The sequence below is a fragment of the Pleurodeles waltl genome, chromosome 6, assembly GCF_031143425.1.
Source record: "Pleurodeles waltl isolate 20211129_DDA chromosome 6, aPleWal1.hap1.20221129, whole genome shotgun sequence".
Classification (NCBI taxonomy): Eukaryota; Metazoa; Chordata; class Amphibia; order Caudata; family Salamandridae; genus Pleurodeles; species Pleurodeles waltl.
In genome coordinates this window covers 425080769-425094048 of record NC_090445.1, presented here as the reverse complement: position 1 = coordinate 425094048, position 13280 = coordinate 425080769, and the positions used below count along the sequence as shown (strand labels likewise).

The window sequence follows — 13280 nt, the reverse complement described above, 5'->3', positions numbered from 1 at the left end:
AGAGGAACAGCCTTTGCATCTGCTCTGGGAGCAGTTTTCACAACTCATTCAGGGTTTGAGTACCCAGATGGCTGTTGCAGCTGGTTGGTTAATGCAAATTTGCATCCAGAGGCTTTAGGAAGGAAAAAGGCAACTTTGTAAAAATACATTTTACTTATTATTTATCACAAATCTATCTTCACCAGTAAATCGGGCTTTTAATAAATATTACAAAGAGTTCAACATGGCATTTCTAAATGTTTCCAAGCCCCAGATAGCATTATTAAGTGTACTACTTCATCACAGTGTTTTCTGTCAGTTAGCCTTGCTACAGTGAAAATAGCTTTTCAGTGCTAGTCACTGTAAGAACATGTTAACTTTACATTTCTACTGTCCCACTTTTAATTACCATGCACCCTGCATTATGGGTTACTGGGCCTACATAGGGTTGACTTGTTAATATGTAAAAGGAAGGGTTTTGCTTGTCTGAGGCTGTTATTTTGACACTGCAATGGTAGGCCTGAAGCCATATTTACACTGTAACTATAATGAACAGCACAATAGGTGCTGCAGGCCACTGCAGGCCAGTAGTGACATTTAACTTACAGGCCCTGGGTGCACTTAGTACCACTGGTTGCTGAAAACCCTTACGTTTTTATTTAGTAGCTGCTCCAAACTAGACTTTGGTATTTGATGAGGAAGAACACTAGGATTACTATAGACACTCCCCACACATACACACCCAGCTCTCAGACCCCACATTTACTGTGGCCAAAGACTTTTGCCGTCTAGAAAATGCCCAAAGTAGGCAGGGTTGGCTCCAGTACCTTTTACCCTATTGCTTAGGGCATACCTAGGAGTCATTCCCACCCTCCAGCTCATGCAGGCATGAATGTTACATCTCCAGGCACCCTTTTCAGCGCACTCCTTGGACCCGAGAAAAATCAGAAGAGGACTGAATCTGCTGTCTATGACCCGAGAAGAGCCTTGAAGAACTAAACCTACTCTCTCTTTTATACTCAGGACAAAGAAGTGGACTACTAGGGTCATAAGGCTGACCTCCTAGTGAAGTTAAAGGGACACAAAAAGCTACAAGAAGCCTTTTCCTACAACTCTCTAGCTGACTGGTGACAACCGGACCTACACTGGACCCTGTTGTTGGCCTCTGGCTGACACCCTGTGAGTCTCTAAGTGTCTCCTCTGAGGTCCCAGGGGCTTTAGAAGCATACATCTGTGGTGGATTGGGACATAAATGACTAAAGTCAGAAGAATAAATCTTTGTCCAGGTCAAACATGGCTGGTGTATTTGACCTGTGCTCCACTTCACTCAGCGTCAGATTTTGCCTAGGTCTCAGACTACCATAACCATTAACTATCATTGGCACTTTATTCTTCTTTATGCTATTCCTACATAGGACTTTAAAAAAATATCCTTTTCCTTAATTTGACTTTTCTCACTTGGTTGACATTTTGTTTATTACATTTTCTAATTCAATTCAGGATTTTTATTGTTTTGCATTTTGCTTTTATTATAGTTGTGGTACTGTAAAACTACTTTACACATTGCCCTAAGTTAGGCTTGTCTGCTCTATAATATAACTACCTGGGGTTTGAGCTCGGGCTAATTTAGTGACTGTGGTCCTAATTTAGATATTGGCGGAAGAGTTACTCGGTCACAATGGTGACAGATATTCTGTCTGCCGAAATCTAAATCCCATAGACTATAATGGGATTTAGATTTTAGACCTGCAGCACTGACTGTACCATCCACATAGGTAGCCTCTTAACCATGTCTCAGGCCTGCCATTGCAAGGCCTGTATGTGCAGTTTCACTACCACTTCAATTTGGCATTTAAAACTACTTGCCAAGCCTTAAACTCCCATTTTTTACATATGCCACCCCTAAGGTAGATCCTAGGTAACCCACAGGGCAGGGTGCTATGTAAGTAAAAGGCAGGACATCATGTACGTACGTGTTTAACGTGTCCTGGTCAAAAATTTATTTTCCACTGCAGTGAGGCCAGCTCCTCTCATAGACTAGCATTAGAACTGCCCTCATATTCTTTTGAATGGTAGATTCTGATCTGAAAGGAGTAGCCATGCCATGTTTAGTATGGCCAGGATGGTTATAGAAAATCCCCATTACTGGTGAAGCTGGATTTAATATTACTATTTTAGAAATGCCACTTTTAATATCTCTCCACTTACTGCCATATGGGCCTTACATCCTGTCTCCAATCCACGTCTGGTCTGTGCTGGTTGACAGCTCCCCTTGTGCATTCCACCCAGACAGCTATAAACACAGGACACTCAGTTACATCTGCATTCATCTGCATACTGAATGGGTCTCCCTGGGAAGGAAGGGTGGAGGAGCTCTATCTTACACTTTAAATGCCAGTGGTCTGCCCTCACACAAAGGACAGATAGCCCCTCACAGGCCCTTGCAGACAGGACTGGGCTAAAAGGGGAACAGGTGCACTTCAAAACCACTCTTTGAACTTTCCGCCACTCCAAAGGCATTTTTGGGCTTATAAACTGGGTCTCTGAGCCCAATAAATCAGACACTTCTGGATCTGCATCTGAACTTGCCCAAATGACTCATCTATACTGCTTTGCTGAGCAGGTCTGCTGCCCTGCTGCCCTCTGGCTTTGCTGGAAGGACTCTGCTTTCCCCAAAAGTGTTCTCCAATGGCTTGGACTGAGCTTGCCTCCTGTTCTGAAGTCTCAGGGCCAACAAAGAGTTCACCTACTAGTTTCTAGCCAGTTTTCCAACTTCAGTGACTCTAGGACCGACTTCAGCAGCTCCAGTACAGACGTCGCTGCCCGACGCAACACTGCTGCCTGCTCTGGCTCCATAGTCCTCACTGCACGCAATGACCGTGGCCTGCAAAGCAAGTCTGACATCACCACTGACGTACCGCAGTGTGATCACGACACGGTGAAGTCAATATATCACGTCTTGACCGACTAGATCCATCGACCCCGCTGGGTCACAAGGAACCGACACCTCGCCACCGATGCCACACCAGCCTCCCCTGCAACCTGACAGAACCGACGACTCACCTCCTTCTGCCTTGCAGTGCAACCACTAGAGGCATTATCATTAGATATTTTAGAATGAGTGCAATGATACCCAGCTATTTACGTCCCTCGAAAGACCATGTCGGAGCTTCAGCAAAATCTGTGGACCTGCCTACATTGCACTTAAGACAGAATACGCAGAAATTAGCTGAAATTCTATGCCGTGATAGCCCCAGTTGGAGCTATTGTATTTCTAAGTGCTTTAGTGGTATTTAATCTTTACAAATTCATAACTTTGCCTGTGTACATTGGATTTTCATTGTTTTGACCTTATTCTATTCAGATCATTATTATCTATTTGTCTAAACCTGTGTGGTGTATTTTTGTCGTGTTTTCACTGTTTTACTGTAAGAGTTATTGCACAAATACTTTACACATTGCCTTCTAAGTTACGCCTGCCTGCTCTGTGCAAAGCTACCAGAGGGTGAACCCAGGATAATTTAGGTTGTGTTCTGACTTACCCTAACTAGGATTGTGGTCCCTACTTGGACAAGGGTGTATACCTCTGCCAACTAGCGACCCAAGGCTTTCCCCTATTCACTTGTTCCAGCCCGGGCTGTCTTGCTGAATACCTCCTTTCATACCAAGATAGTCCTGGAAAAGTGAAAGATGGGGTTTGTCAAGCCCCTGTTAAAGCAGCCCAACATGAACTTAAGTGCCTAGTTATTTACTTTTTTTAGTATCACCTTCATCTAAAATCAGAGATAAATATCTGGCTTGCTGGCTTTCTAGATGCCTCAAACCTCTAGGACTTCTCCCAGCGGGGCTTCTGACCAGGAATAGGGACTTAAACCGCCATGGCTAAGGCTCTGGGTGTACTTGAAGTGAGTATTGACAAGGACCTCCCGTCTATACTCTTTTACGAACTCTCTTCTCTGCTTTTGATACAGTATTTCTAGACATTCTAATCCACCGGTGGCAAAAATAGGTCTGCAGGTGGAGGCCCTGTCTTTGTTCTCCTCCTTCCTTTCTGTTAGTAGCCAGGTATTGGGGTTCCCACCAAACGACAGGAAAAAAATCAGTCTTTTGCAGAGTGCCACAGAACTCTTCACTCTTCTCTATTTTATGCAACATCTGTGTGCAACCACTAGAGGCATTATCATTAGATATTTTAGAATGAGTGCAATGATACCCAGCTATTTACGTCCCTCGAAAAACCATGTCAGAGCTTCAGCAAAATCTGTGGACCTGCCTACATTGCACTTAAGACAGAATAAGCAGAAATTAGCTGAAATTCTATGCCAGCGGCCCAGAAAACCTTGTAGCACCACCTGGCCCTGTGAGAAGAGTTCCCTCATCCACAGTGTCCAGGCTCACTTCTCCCATTTTGACACAGTGCTTTCGTTGGGGGGTTGCTACCATCAGTCGAGGCGAGGAATAAACTGTCCTTTAATCCTGGCCCTCTGCATACTTCAGTGGTGGGAATTTTCATCCTGTCCAAGATAGACAAGACATATGCCTATTAAATGGGGCTGTCAAACGGAACTATCCATTAATTGCAGTTAGTACAGCAAATATTGCAGTTAGAATTGTCTGCAGTGTTAGAACTGTCCACTTCATTGGCTTCCTGTACATTAATTTCAAATCATTCTGTTTAGGACATCAGGCTTTTTACTATGGTCAGTAAAAAAAAAAATAGAAAAAAGCCCCCACATTATTTTGTAGGCACGCACATGTGTGGTGTGGACACCTGCTAAATGGTGCGGGCGGCCACCTTAAAGGATTGTTTTCCTTCAGCCTAGTTGGGCAGCATGGGGGATGTTATATAGCATTGCTTATAACCACTGGCAAAACAAGTAGGTCCAAAATCAAGATTATCTGCCCCTCCTTGTAACTTTTTTGACAGTGGACCGGACATCTTTGAGACCATCAGTTTAGCTTCTCATTTCTCACGAAAGTGCAGGATTTTATTATGATAGGCTAGAACTTTGACTGGACACTAACATATATTGTGTGTGATCAGTGTGTCATGGTGTGTTTGAGTTCCATTTCTATAAAGCCTATAAGGGGAAACTTTTAACTCCTTGTCCGCACTGCATTTGCAGTATAAAGGAAGTATCTGGTCTTTCAGGTTGAAAAACAATGGCTTCCAATGCCCTGACTCAACAGTGGTAAACTGCACCCAACACAGACAACACGACCTGCTGAAAAGGCTTTGTACACGCAAGTTAGTCATACAGGCGTGGCGCTGTTACAGAAACACGTGGTGTCAGTGTCTGTTTGAGCAGTACTTCCTGTTTATGTCTGACACTGAGGCACATGGTTGTTCAGTGTCTGTACCAGCAGCACGTGCTCACAGTGTGTCTGAAACGACAAGTGATATGAACACCTGCCACAAAGGGACATATTGTGAACCTGGAGGTCTCTTGGATGTTTGAAGTTCACAGGCACTTCATTCTGAACCTTTGGGTGTCAGAAGCACCATCTCTTACTTTATCCAAGGTATCAATTTGGCCAGACTCAAAGGTTCCCTAGACTTTACCAAGTGACAATAGTCAAGACTTTATATAACCACCAATTTCCCTTCTGTGGCCTTTCGAACATGAGATGTCTGGCTTTACAGGCAGTTTTAACCTTTGTTGTACATTGAGGGATCTCTTTATGTCTAAGGTTTTGATCTTGCGTTTATAATGTTTTCCAATGTTTACAGATCCAGAACCCTGGGCCAGCCGCATACCAATCCTTCTGGAGTAAAGAGAGGGTTTTCACCCCAGCCTATGCTCCCTTCTCTATCAAAGCGGAACGATTTCCATCAAAGGTGTCCGAAGCAGAACTTCACCCCGGGTACATGCAACTGGCAATCAAAGACATGCACACGCATACACATATACAGACACTCATACAAACATACAAGATTTCTCTCTCATGCACCCTTATTCCCCTTTTCACCCTTTCTCACACTTATTTTTCCACTGTTCTTTCTCAGCCACATCCTCACTCTCGACACAATGCTGTACACTAACTGTCCACATGCTAGGAAGACAGCACTAATAGAACACATGCATTGCATCTCCAGTACAAAAATCTGTCTATTACACACAGGGACATACACGTAGACATATACATGACACAGTAATTCTAAACTGTGGTTGCACTCACTACACTCTTACATACACCTGCTTCCTTCCTGCACATTACATGGTACTTTCAATAAATGATCTTTCTCCTTGAGTCAAAATATGTCTTTATTTCATTTTCTTCATCAGCCCCGGTGCCTATGAACTTGAGGTACCTACGAACAGGAGAGTTACTTGGCCCATGAAGTTTGGGTCTCCAGACTGGTCATTGGTGCCGTCGCTGGAGAAGAGAACTCTCCGGTCAGAGGTGAGTTCAAGTTCTTTGCTTCTCTACCCAAAGATATTTTAGCACCAGAGCTTGAAATGTTTTTCTTCTAACCATCCTTCCTCTGGTCCTGTGCAATCATTACACAACATAAAGTAATAAGTTGGACGCCTGGGTGCATGCACAATCCTTCTTATGCACAGATTCTGCCTCCCACTGGCATACCCTAGTTCAGTCCATTTTGGCGCAAAGAAGATAGATATTTTTTCTGCTGTCTTGCATGAGTGCCTCATTGATTTTTGTGATGATGAGTTTTCTCCAGCCCATTTTCTTTCTTGCCTGAATCTGCCTCTTATGCCTCAAGAATGCAAGCTCAGTGGTCCTATGTTCTTAGAGGCTGACCCTTGTCGACTAGCCAGCCTCTTGGAGGACCCTCTTCATGAGAGTTATTTTTGTTTTGGAGGTAGAATTCTTAAAATAGACCTTTGTTTTCTCCGTCAGTTAGGCACTATTTCTAAACTCCCACGCTGAATGTCTATAGGCTAATGAGCCTACTCTCCTCTCTCAAGTGATTGATTGGCTGGTTAATTGTTTGTGTCAATGCACTTCAACAGCACATACTACACAAGTCAGCTAACAAAGAATTGTTAATTTGTCTTCTCCATTGATTCCCTACTATCTCCTGGGGCCTCCTGACAGAAATCTTAGGCAGTGTAAAAGGTAAATAGGTTCTAGAGTCTTCAGAAGAAATGTGTCTTACAGCTGCCCAGCTCAATCTCATTTTCAGGAAACTACTGGTTTGCTTTCTCTAGAGGTTACTTCTCCATGGCTGGCATTATCTTATGTTTGTTTGTGGTATTTGCATATAACATACATATCCAGAAGATAGCATAGTGCAGTGCAGGGTCAGGCAAGCATACGGTCAGTGAATGCTAAGAGAGGCAGCTAGATTATGGGATCAGCAGGGAACTATTGCTGCATTGTGATGTAGTGTTTCATAAGAGGTAGACCTTGAATACTTTTTCAATAGTGGAATAGCATTGGGGTGATCCTTATAGTTACAGGGATGTTGTTCAAGATCCTAGGTGCATAGATGGACAAGACCTGCTCCTTTGTTTTCCCTTTTGCACTTCTTAGCTTGATGTCTGCTGGTGTCTGAGCTACTGGTCTGCCGAGAGCCACCAGAAATGGTGAACTTGTCTGCAATATAACAATAGAAGTGGATGTGTTGGTCTTGATGGTTTTGTAAATAATTCAGCTGGTTTTGAAGATGGTGTGGACCGCCAAGGGAAGCCAATGGAGTTCCATTAGAATGGGGGTGATATGATCATATGTATGTATATATTTGGCAGCAAGGCTCTCACTTCCTATAACCTGGAACATTCATTCTGCCACCTCAGCAGATTAAAAGACTAATTTAGCTATTATCCAGTGGCTGCAATGTTTTTGGGTGGCAGAGGCCCCACTTCTGCTGGACAGTCATAGCCCATGCACCAAATAATATATTTACAGATTGTCAGGCTGATTTGTGTCCTAAACTGCTATTACATGCATAGTGGGAGCATTGTATAGAGATAAAACAGTTCTAGCTAGTATGCCATAGTATTGCGGGCAAGTCGGCAATTTTATTATTCTCCAAAGACATCCACTCCAGAGTGGGCAGAATTTTTCTCTGGTATCTTACATTTCTCAGGAGTCAGGAAGCTTTCTCATCCATGCTCCTGTACTAAGCGCCAAGGGAGCATTGTAGACTTTTGAGCCTTACGTTCTTCTGTATTTAATCTGCAACACAGCAGTTTGGGCCACTCCACACATTACTGGGCAGTGAATTACAGCTCCAGCGCAGATACCCAGCTTGACTAGGCTATTCTCATGAACATGTTTTGTTCCACCCTTGCAGCGTTGTAGCTACCACTCTCCCTGATTTGTGGTTGTTCATGCTTTTTCTGATGCACAATATTCCTACAGACCTGGCTGAAGATGGAATAGTACTTTAGAAGTAAGCCTGTGTTACTTATCATGTCTGGTCCTATAAAAGTCACTATGAATGCATGCAGCTACTCCAAAGAGTGTTCTGGCACCAAAGGATGTGGAGTTGAAATAGTTCTCTACCACAGGTTTAGCACAGAGAGAAGAGTCATGTCGTAAGCTTCTTCCAGAATAACAGTTTGTACCTGAGGGACCAAAGTTCCAGAGGAAGCTGATTCCAGGCCTTAGCTGACAAAAAAAACAAAAACACCCCGCTGCCTAGTTCTTGACATTACTGTGGCTGAAGTGTTCTGACAGGATGAAACAACTGAAATCTTGCAGAGGGATAGCAAGGACCAGAAGAGAAAAGGACCTGATGAACCAAAGAGTTAAAAAGACTCCTCTCGATTGGAGAGATCTAAGATGTCTAGAAACTGAAGAATGCCACAATAGAAAGTTGCAGCATTCTGGACCACTTACAGCCCATTGACCAGGCATTCCGGGAGCCCAAGATAAAGAGCATTGACATGATTCATGTTAGAAGTTATTAGTATATGAACCACTACCTTCCTAGAATGCTGTAGAAGAAGGAAGAGACTCTTCTTAGGAGCCTAGAGCAACTTGAAACGGGAACCTGGAGCAGCAGACACCTGAGGTTGAAAGGAAAGTAGAATTTCAAACTTAACACCAAGAATTGTAGCTGCTGTGGTGGGAGAAGTGGTTAAGAAACAGGCCAACCCAAATACCACTCATTTGCCTCCTGTGATCCAAATAAAAGAATTTCGGTATTGTTAGAGGTGCACTTTAGCTGACACTTGTGCATCCATTTGAAAACAGTATGAAGACAGTCCCTGGAGTCCTGTGCCTGGCGTTCAACACCTAAATTAGCAAGAATTCTAAGAAGGGCAGAATGAGATGTAGTATCAATTGCTGGTGAAGAATCAAGTAAGATCAAGGCGGCATTCCGCCCTTGATCAAGTGTTTGCTTGATATGAGCCGATGTTTTTAACAGGGCCAACTCCGTACTATGCCAGGGGGGGAATCTAGATGAATAGGATGTAAAAGGTTTTGCAGTTCCAGAAAAGCCAACAGCTGGCTGTTGGCTAGCTTTTCATGTAGTTTGGACTCCGCTGGCCGGAGGAAGATGGGCTGAAAATTGGACAGAAGATTTGGGTTCAAGGAACATATTTATTAACAATGGAACAACCATAGCCTGCTTCCAGGATACTGGCACAGTAGTCATTGAGAGTGAGGTGTTAAAAACCTCAGTTATGACTGGATTGATGGCCTTAACCGCCGGCACCAGAATGGCGGGAAAGCAGGGATCCACTGGAGAACCTCATTTGTATCGAAGTATAAACAGACTTGTCAAGTGAGATAATGATAAACTGGGAAAGCTTGGAGTGTTTGCAGATGATCTCCTGCACCAGCTTGTTGCCATCCAAGGAGAAGGATTCTAATTCCTCTGCATTTTAAGATTAATAAGTAGAAACACAGATTGCTAATTTGTTTGCAATGTAAGTTGCCCTATATAATTAATTGAGATGTTTAGATTGCGGTGGAATTATTTTAGGTAGTTTAAGCTAGATAGATGTAGCAAAGGCAAAGAAGGCAAACATTTCCTTATTTCGAGGTAGACATGGGACACAATAAGGAATCACCTAAGAAGGCCAGGCTCTTATTATATGGCTGAAAAACATTCCTATTGTTAACATTCCTATCTGATTTGTTCTACTTCACATCCACTGTGAATAGGGAGTTAATATGGGCAAGAGAAAGCATCTATTTCTAATATAAAGTTTCTGTTTTTAATTTCCAGTTTTTAAAAGCCAGTTAGTACTGCCTTCGTATGTTGTATTAGTGTATTAAATTCTCTGAAACTGAACATGTTTTATAACTGGGAAAATCAATACTAATGTCATTAGCGTTATCAATAGCAAAATCCAGACCATAAAAACTGCCTGCTCTGGTAGTGTCTGTGGAATGAGTGAGTGATATCTGTGAAACCAGAGGCACGGCTTTTCTGTTTGTTGCTTAACTGGGTGATTCTGTATTGTACAATTTATATAACCTCGAGGGCAGCTTTCTTGCCAAACACCTGCGGCTGTAAGGTCAATGATTTGAGGGTTATCTACTTGTGCCTGAGGCATCAATATATATTTAGTCCTGTATCCTGAGGGGTATCTGCTGGCTGAGACCTGAGCCTGTCCGCTTTCTGTAGCCTGATGTGGAACTATTTTGTAGAATTCCTGCACATGCAAGGGTCATGAAACATAAGGCATAGAGGCATCCATAGTATTTGTGTAGAATGAGGTCAAGCTGCGTTCTGAGGTCTAAGCTCACAAGACTGCTGTAACCTCTGTGATCAGCTACCTAAGCCTGTAATAGCTGCCTGCTCTGAAGCATTACACTGGCCTAGTTGCTGCCCTGTAAAGGGGATTGATACCATTTGCTAAAGTTCCTGACTACTTATCCTCTCCAGTAAATGCAGAAACACTAGCAACTAGCCTCAGTGTTTGGCTTTAGCAAAAGGCCAAGGGGCATATTTATACTCCGTTAGCGCCGGAATTGCGTCGTTTTTTTTGACGCAATTCCGACGCAAAACTAACTCCATATTTATACTTTGGCGTTAGACGCGTCGAGCGCCAAAGTCCATGGAGTTTGCGTCATTTTTTAGCGTGGACACCTACTTTGCGTTAATGAGATGCAAGGTAGGCGTTCCCGTCTAAAAAATTGACTCCGAGGCATGTGCGCCGTATTTACACTCCCGGGCAAAATTCACGCCCGGGAGTGGGCGGGTCAAAAAAAATGACGTACGGCCGCTTTTGCGCCGTTTTTTAGCGCCTGGAAAAAGGCAGGCGTTAAGGGACCTGTGGGCTCGGAAGGAGCCCAGAGGTGCCCTCCCATGCCCCCAGGGACACCCCCTGTCACCCTTGCCCACCCCAGGAGGACACCCAAGGCTGGAGGGACCCATCCCAGGGACATTAAGGTAAGTTCAGGTAAGTCATTTTTTATAATTTTTTTTGTGGCATAGGGGGGCCTGATTTGTGCCCCCCTACATGCCACTATGCCCAATGACCATGCCCAGGGGACATAAGTCCCCTGGGCATGGCCATTGGGCAAGGGGGCATGACTCCTGTCTTTGCTACAACAGGAGTAATTTCTATGGGGGTTGGGAGTCGTAAAAAATGGCGCAAATCGGGTTGAGGCGAAAAATTTGCCTCAGCCTGACTTGCCCCATTTTTTGGCGCCCAAGCTCCATATCCCCCTACGCCGGCACTGCCTGGTGTACGTCGTTTTTTTCCACGCACACCAGGCAGCGCCGGCGGCTAACGCCAGCTAACGTCATTGATTAAATACGGCGCCCGCATGGCGCTTCAGAATGGCGTTAGCCGGCGCTCATTTTTTTGACGCAAAACTGCGTTAGCGCAGTTTTGCGTCAAAAAGTATAAATATGGCACCAAATATCCGGCCCTATAAAACAACCTGAGCTGAAAAAGGTGTGCCCTTAAGAATTTTATAACCGGGGGTGTAGTTTTTCTGTCCATTGCACAAGCTAATAAGATATATGACATGTAGTCTTGTCTGCTGTCTAAACCCTATGCATCTTGGGAGATAGTACTTCTTTCCAATACTTGAGCCTGTACCATCTCTATAAGCTGAGGGAACATTTTGCTGTGCAGTGCTTTAACTTGGACCATCTGCATACCTCAAGGGACAGCATCTGTGTTGCCCAGTGCCTTAATTGTTCATATCTCTGTAATTGTAGGACTTGTTCCATCTCGGAGAGGAACAATTAATATTATAGTGGGTTTACAAGTTCCCCCTAATTTTAAGGTGAGTGGTTTGTGTTTCCATACATAATAAATATTGAATCGCTTGTATTTCTTACAGCTTATAACAGATAAAGAATTTCGGAAACATCGAAACCGAGTGTCATACCTGAGCCTTTATTACAGCTGAACACATGTGGAAACCTACTGTATCCTGGAAGAGACATCACCTGGTCCTGTTTGGGGTCTGCTTAGCTGCATGGGTATATTCACTTCTCCATTTGCCACCGTTTAATTCCAAAGTTAAACTATCCCTGTGTCCAAGCCGATCACTTTGTCTTGTTATTAGTCCATGAAGTGCACACACCTCATCTGGGGACTCCCTGGTCTCACAAGGACTGCAGAAGCTTTTAATTCTGCAGCCACTATTCTCCATTGGAGCTTCCATCAACTATTTTCCGAGTATTCCCAAGTATCAGCCCACCAGAACCATACTTGAATAAGAAATCATTGGAGCATAATAAAACCTTACAACTGTACAAACTTTAGAAAATACGTGACATTTACTTACTCGAGTTATGTTTCTATTGAAGTATGTTTTGACTCAGTTTTTCAATTTACTTTTGAATATTGGATTCTGTGCAGTTTTACTGAGCAAGAATATTTTGTAATAATATAACTAACCAAAGACATATTACTTTTCTTTTGAGAGAACTGGTAGATGCTTCGGTGGCACCCATCTTCCTGAAATCACTTTAGCAACTAAGTCCATTCTGACATCATGTGCTGAATTATGGTCTTTTTCAGTCACAGCTAGTAACTTGTTCTTTGAGGTACCACTATTTTGGAGCTGTGCTTTAGTTATCTACGAATTGTATGAATTGCCTTATTGAGTACACATAGGTATTGTCAAATTCAACTATGATATATTCAAGGCATATTAATTGTATTTCCCTGTGGAGAGAACATTAATAAAGTGTTGTTTTCTAGGAATCGGAGCTTTTCTTATAATTATAGAAGCACTGGTGTACCCCTCCCTCTGACATTCAAGGGTAGTGGAAATTGTAGTAGCATTGATTATGCCATCATTTCAACTGACTTGTGTCCTTTGTTGCAAGATTATGAGTTAGTCACCAGATGTAGTAGTGGCCACAGTCCACTCATTGCTACTTTTGCCATAGATCTGGCTGAGGAGGG

General features: G+C 43.4%; 1 protein-coding gene across 1 annotated transcript in view; it reads left to right on the top strand.

Moving 5' to 3' along the window:
• The window catches only part of CIMAP3 (ciliary microtubule associated protein 3), a 67897-nt gene extending 54821 nt beyond the window's left edge, over positions 1-13076 (top strand). The window contains exons 4-6 of the mRNA XM_069238427.1: positions 5711-5844; positions 6267-6384; positions 12205-13076. Of these exons, the coding sequence (XP_069094528.1) occupies positions 5711-5844; positions 6267-6384; positions 12205-12273 (321 nt within the window). The 3' untranslated portion in view covers positions 12274-13076. The remainder of the gene's footprint in view (positions 1-5710; positions 5845-6266; positions 6385-12204) is intronic.
• Positions 13077-13280: the final 204 nt, after the last annotated feature.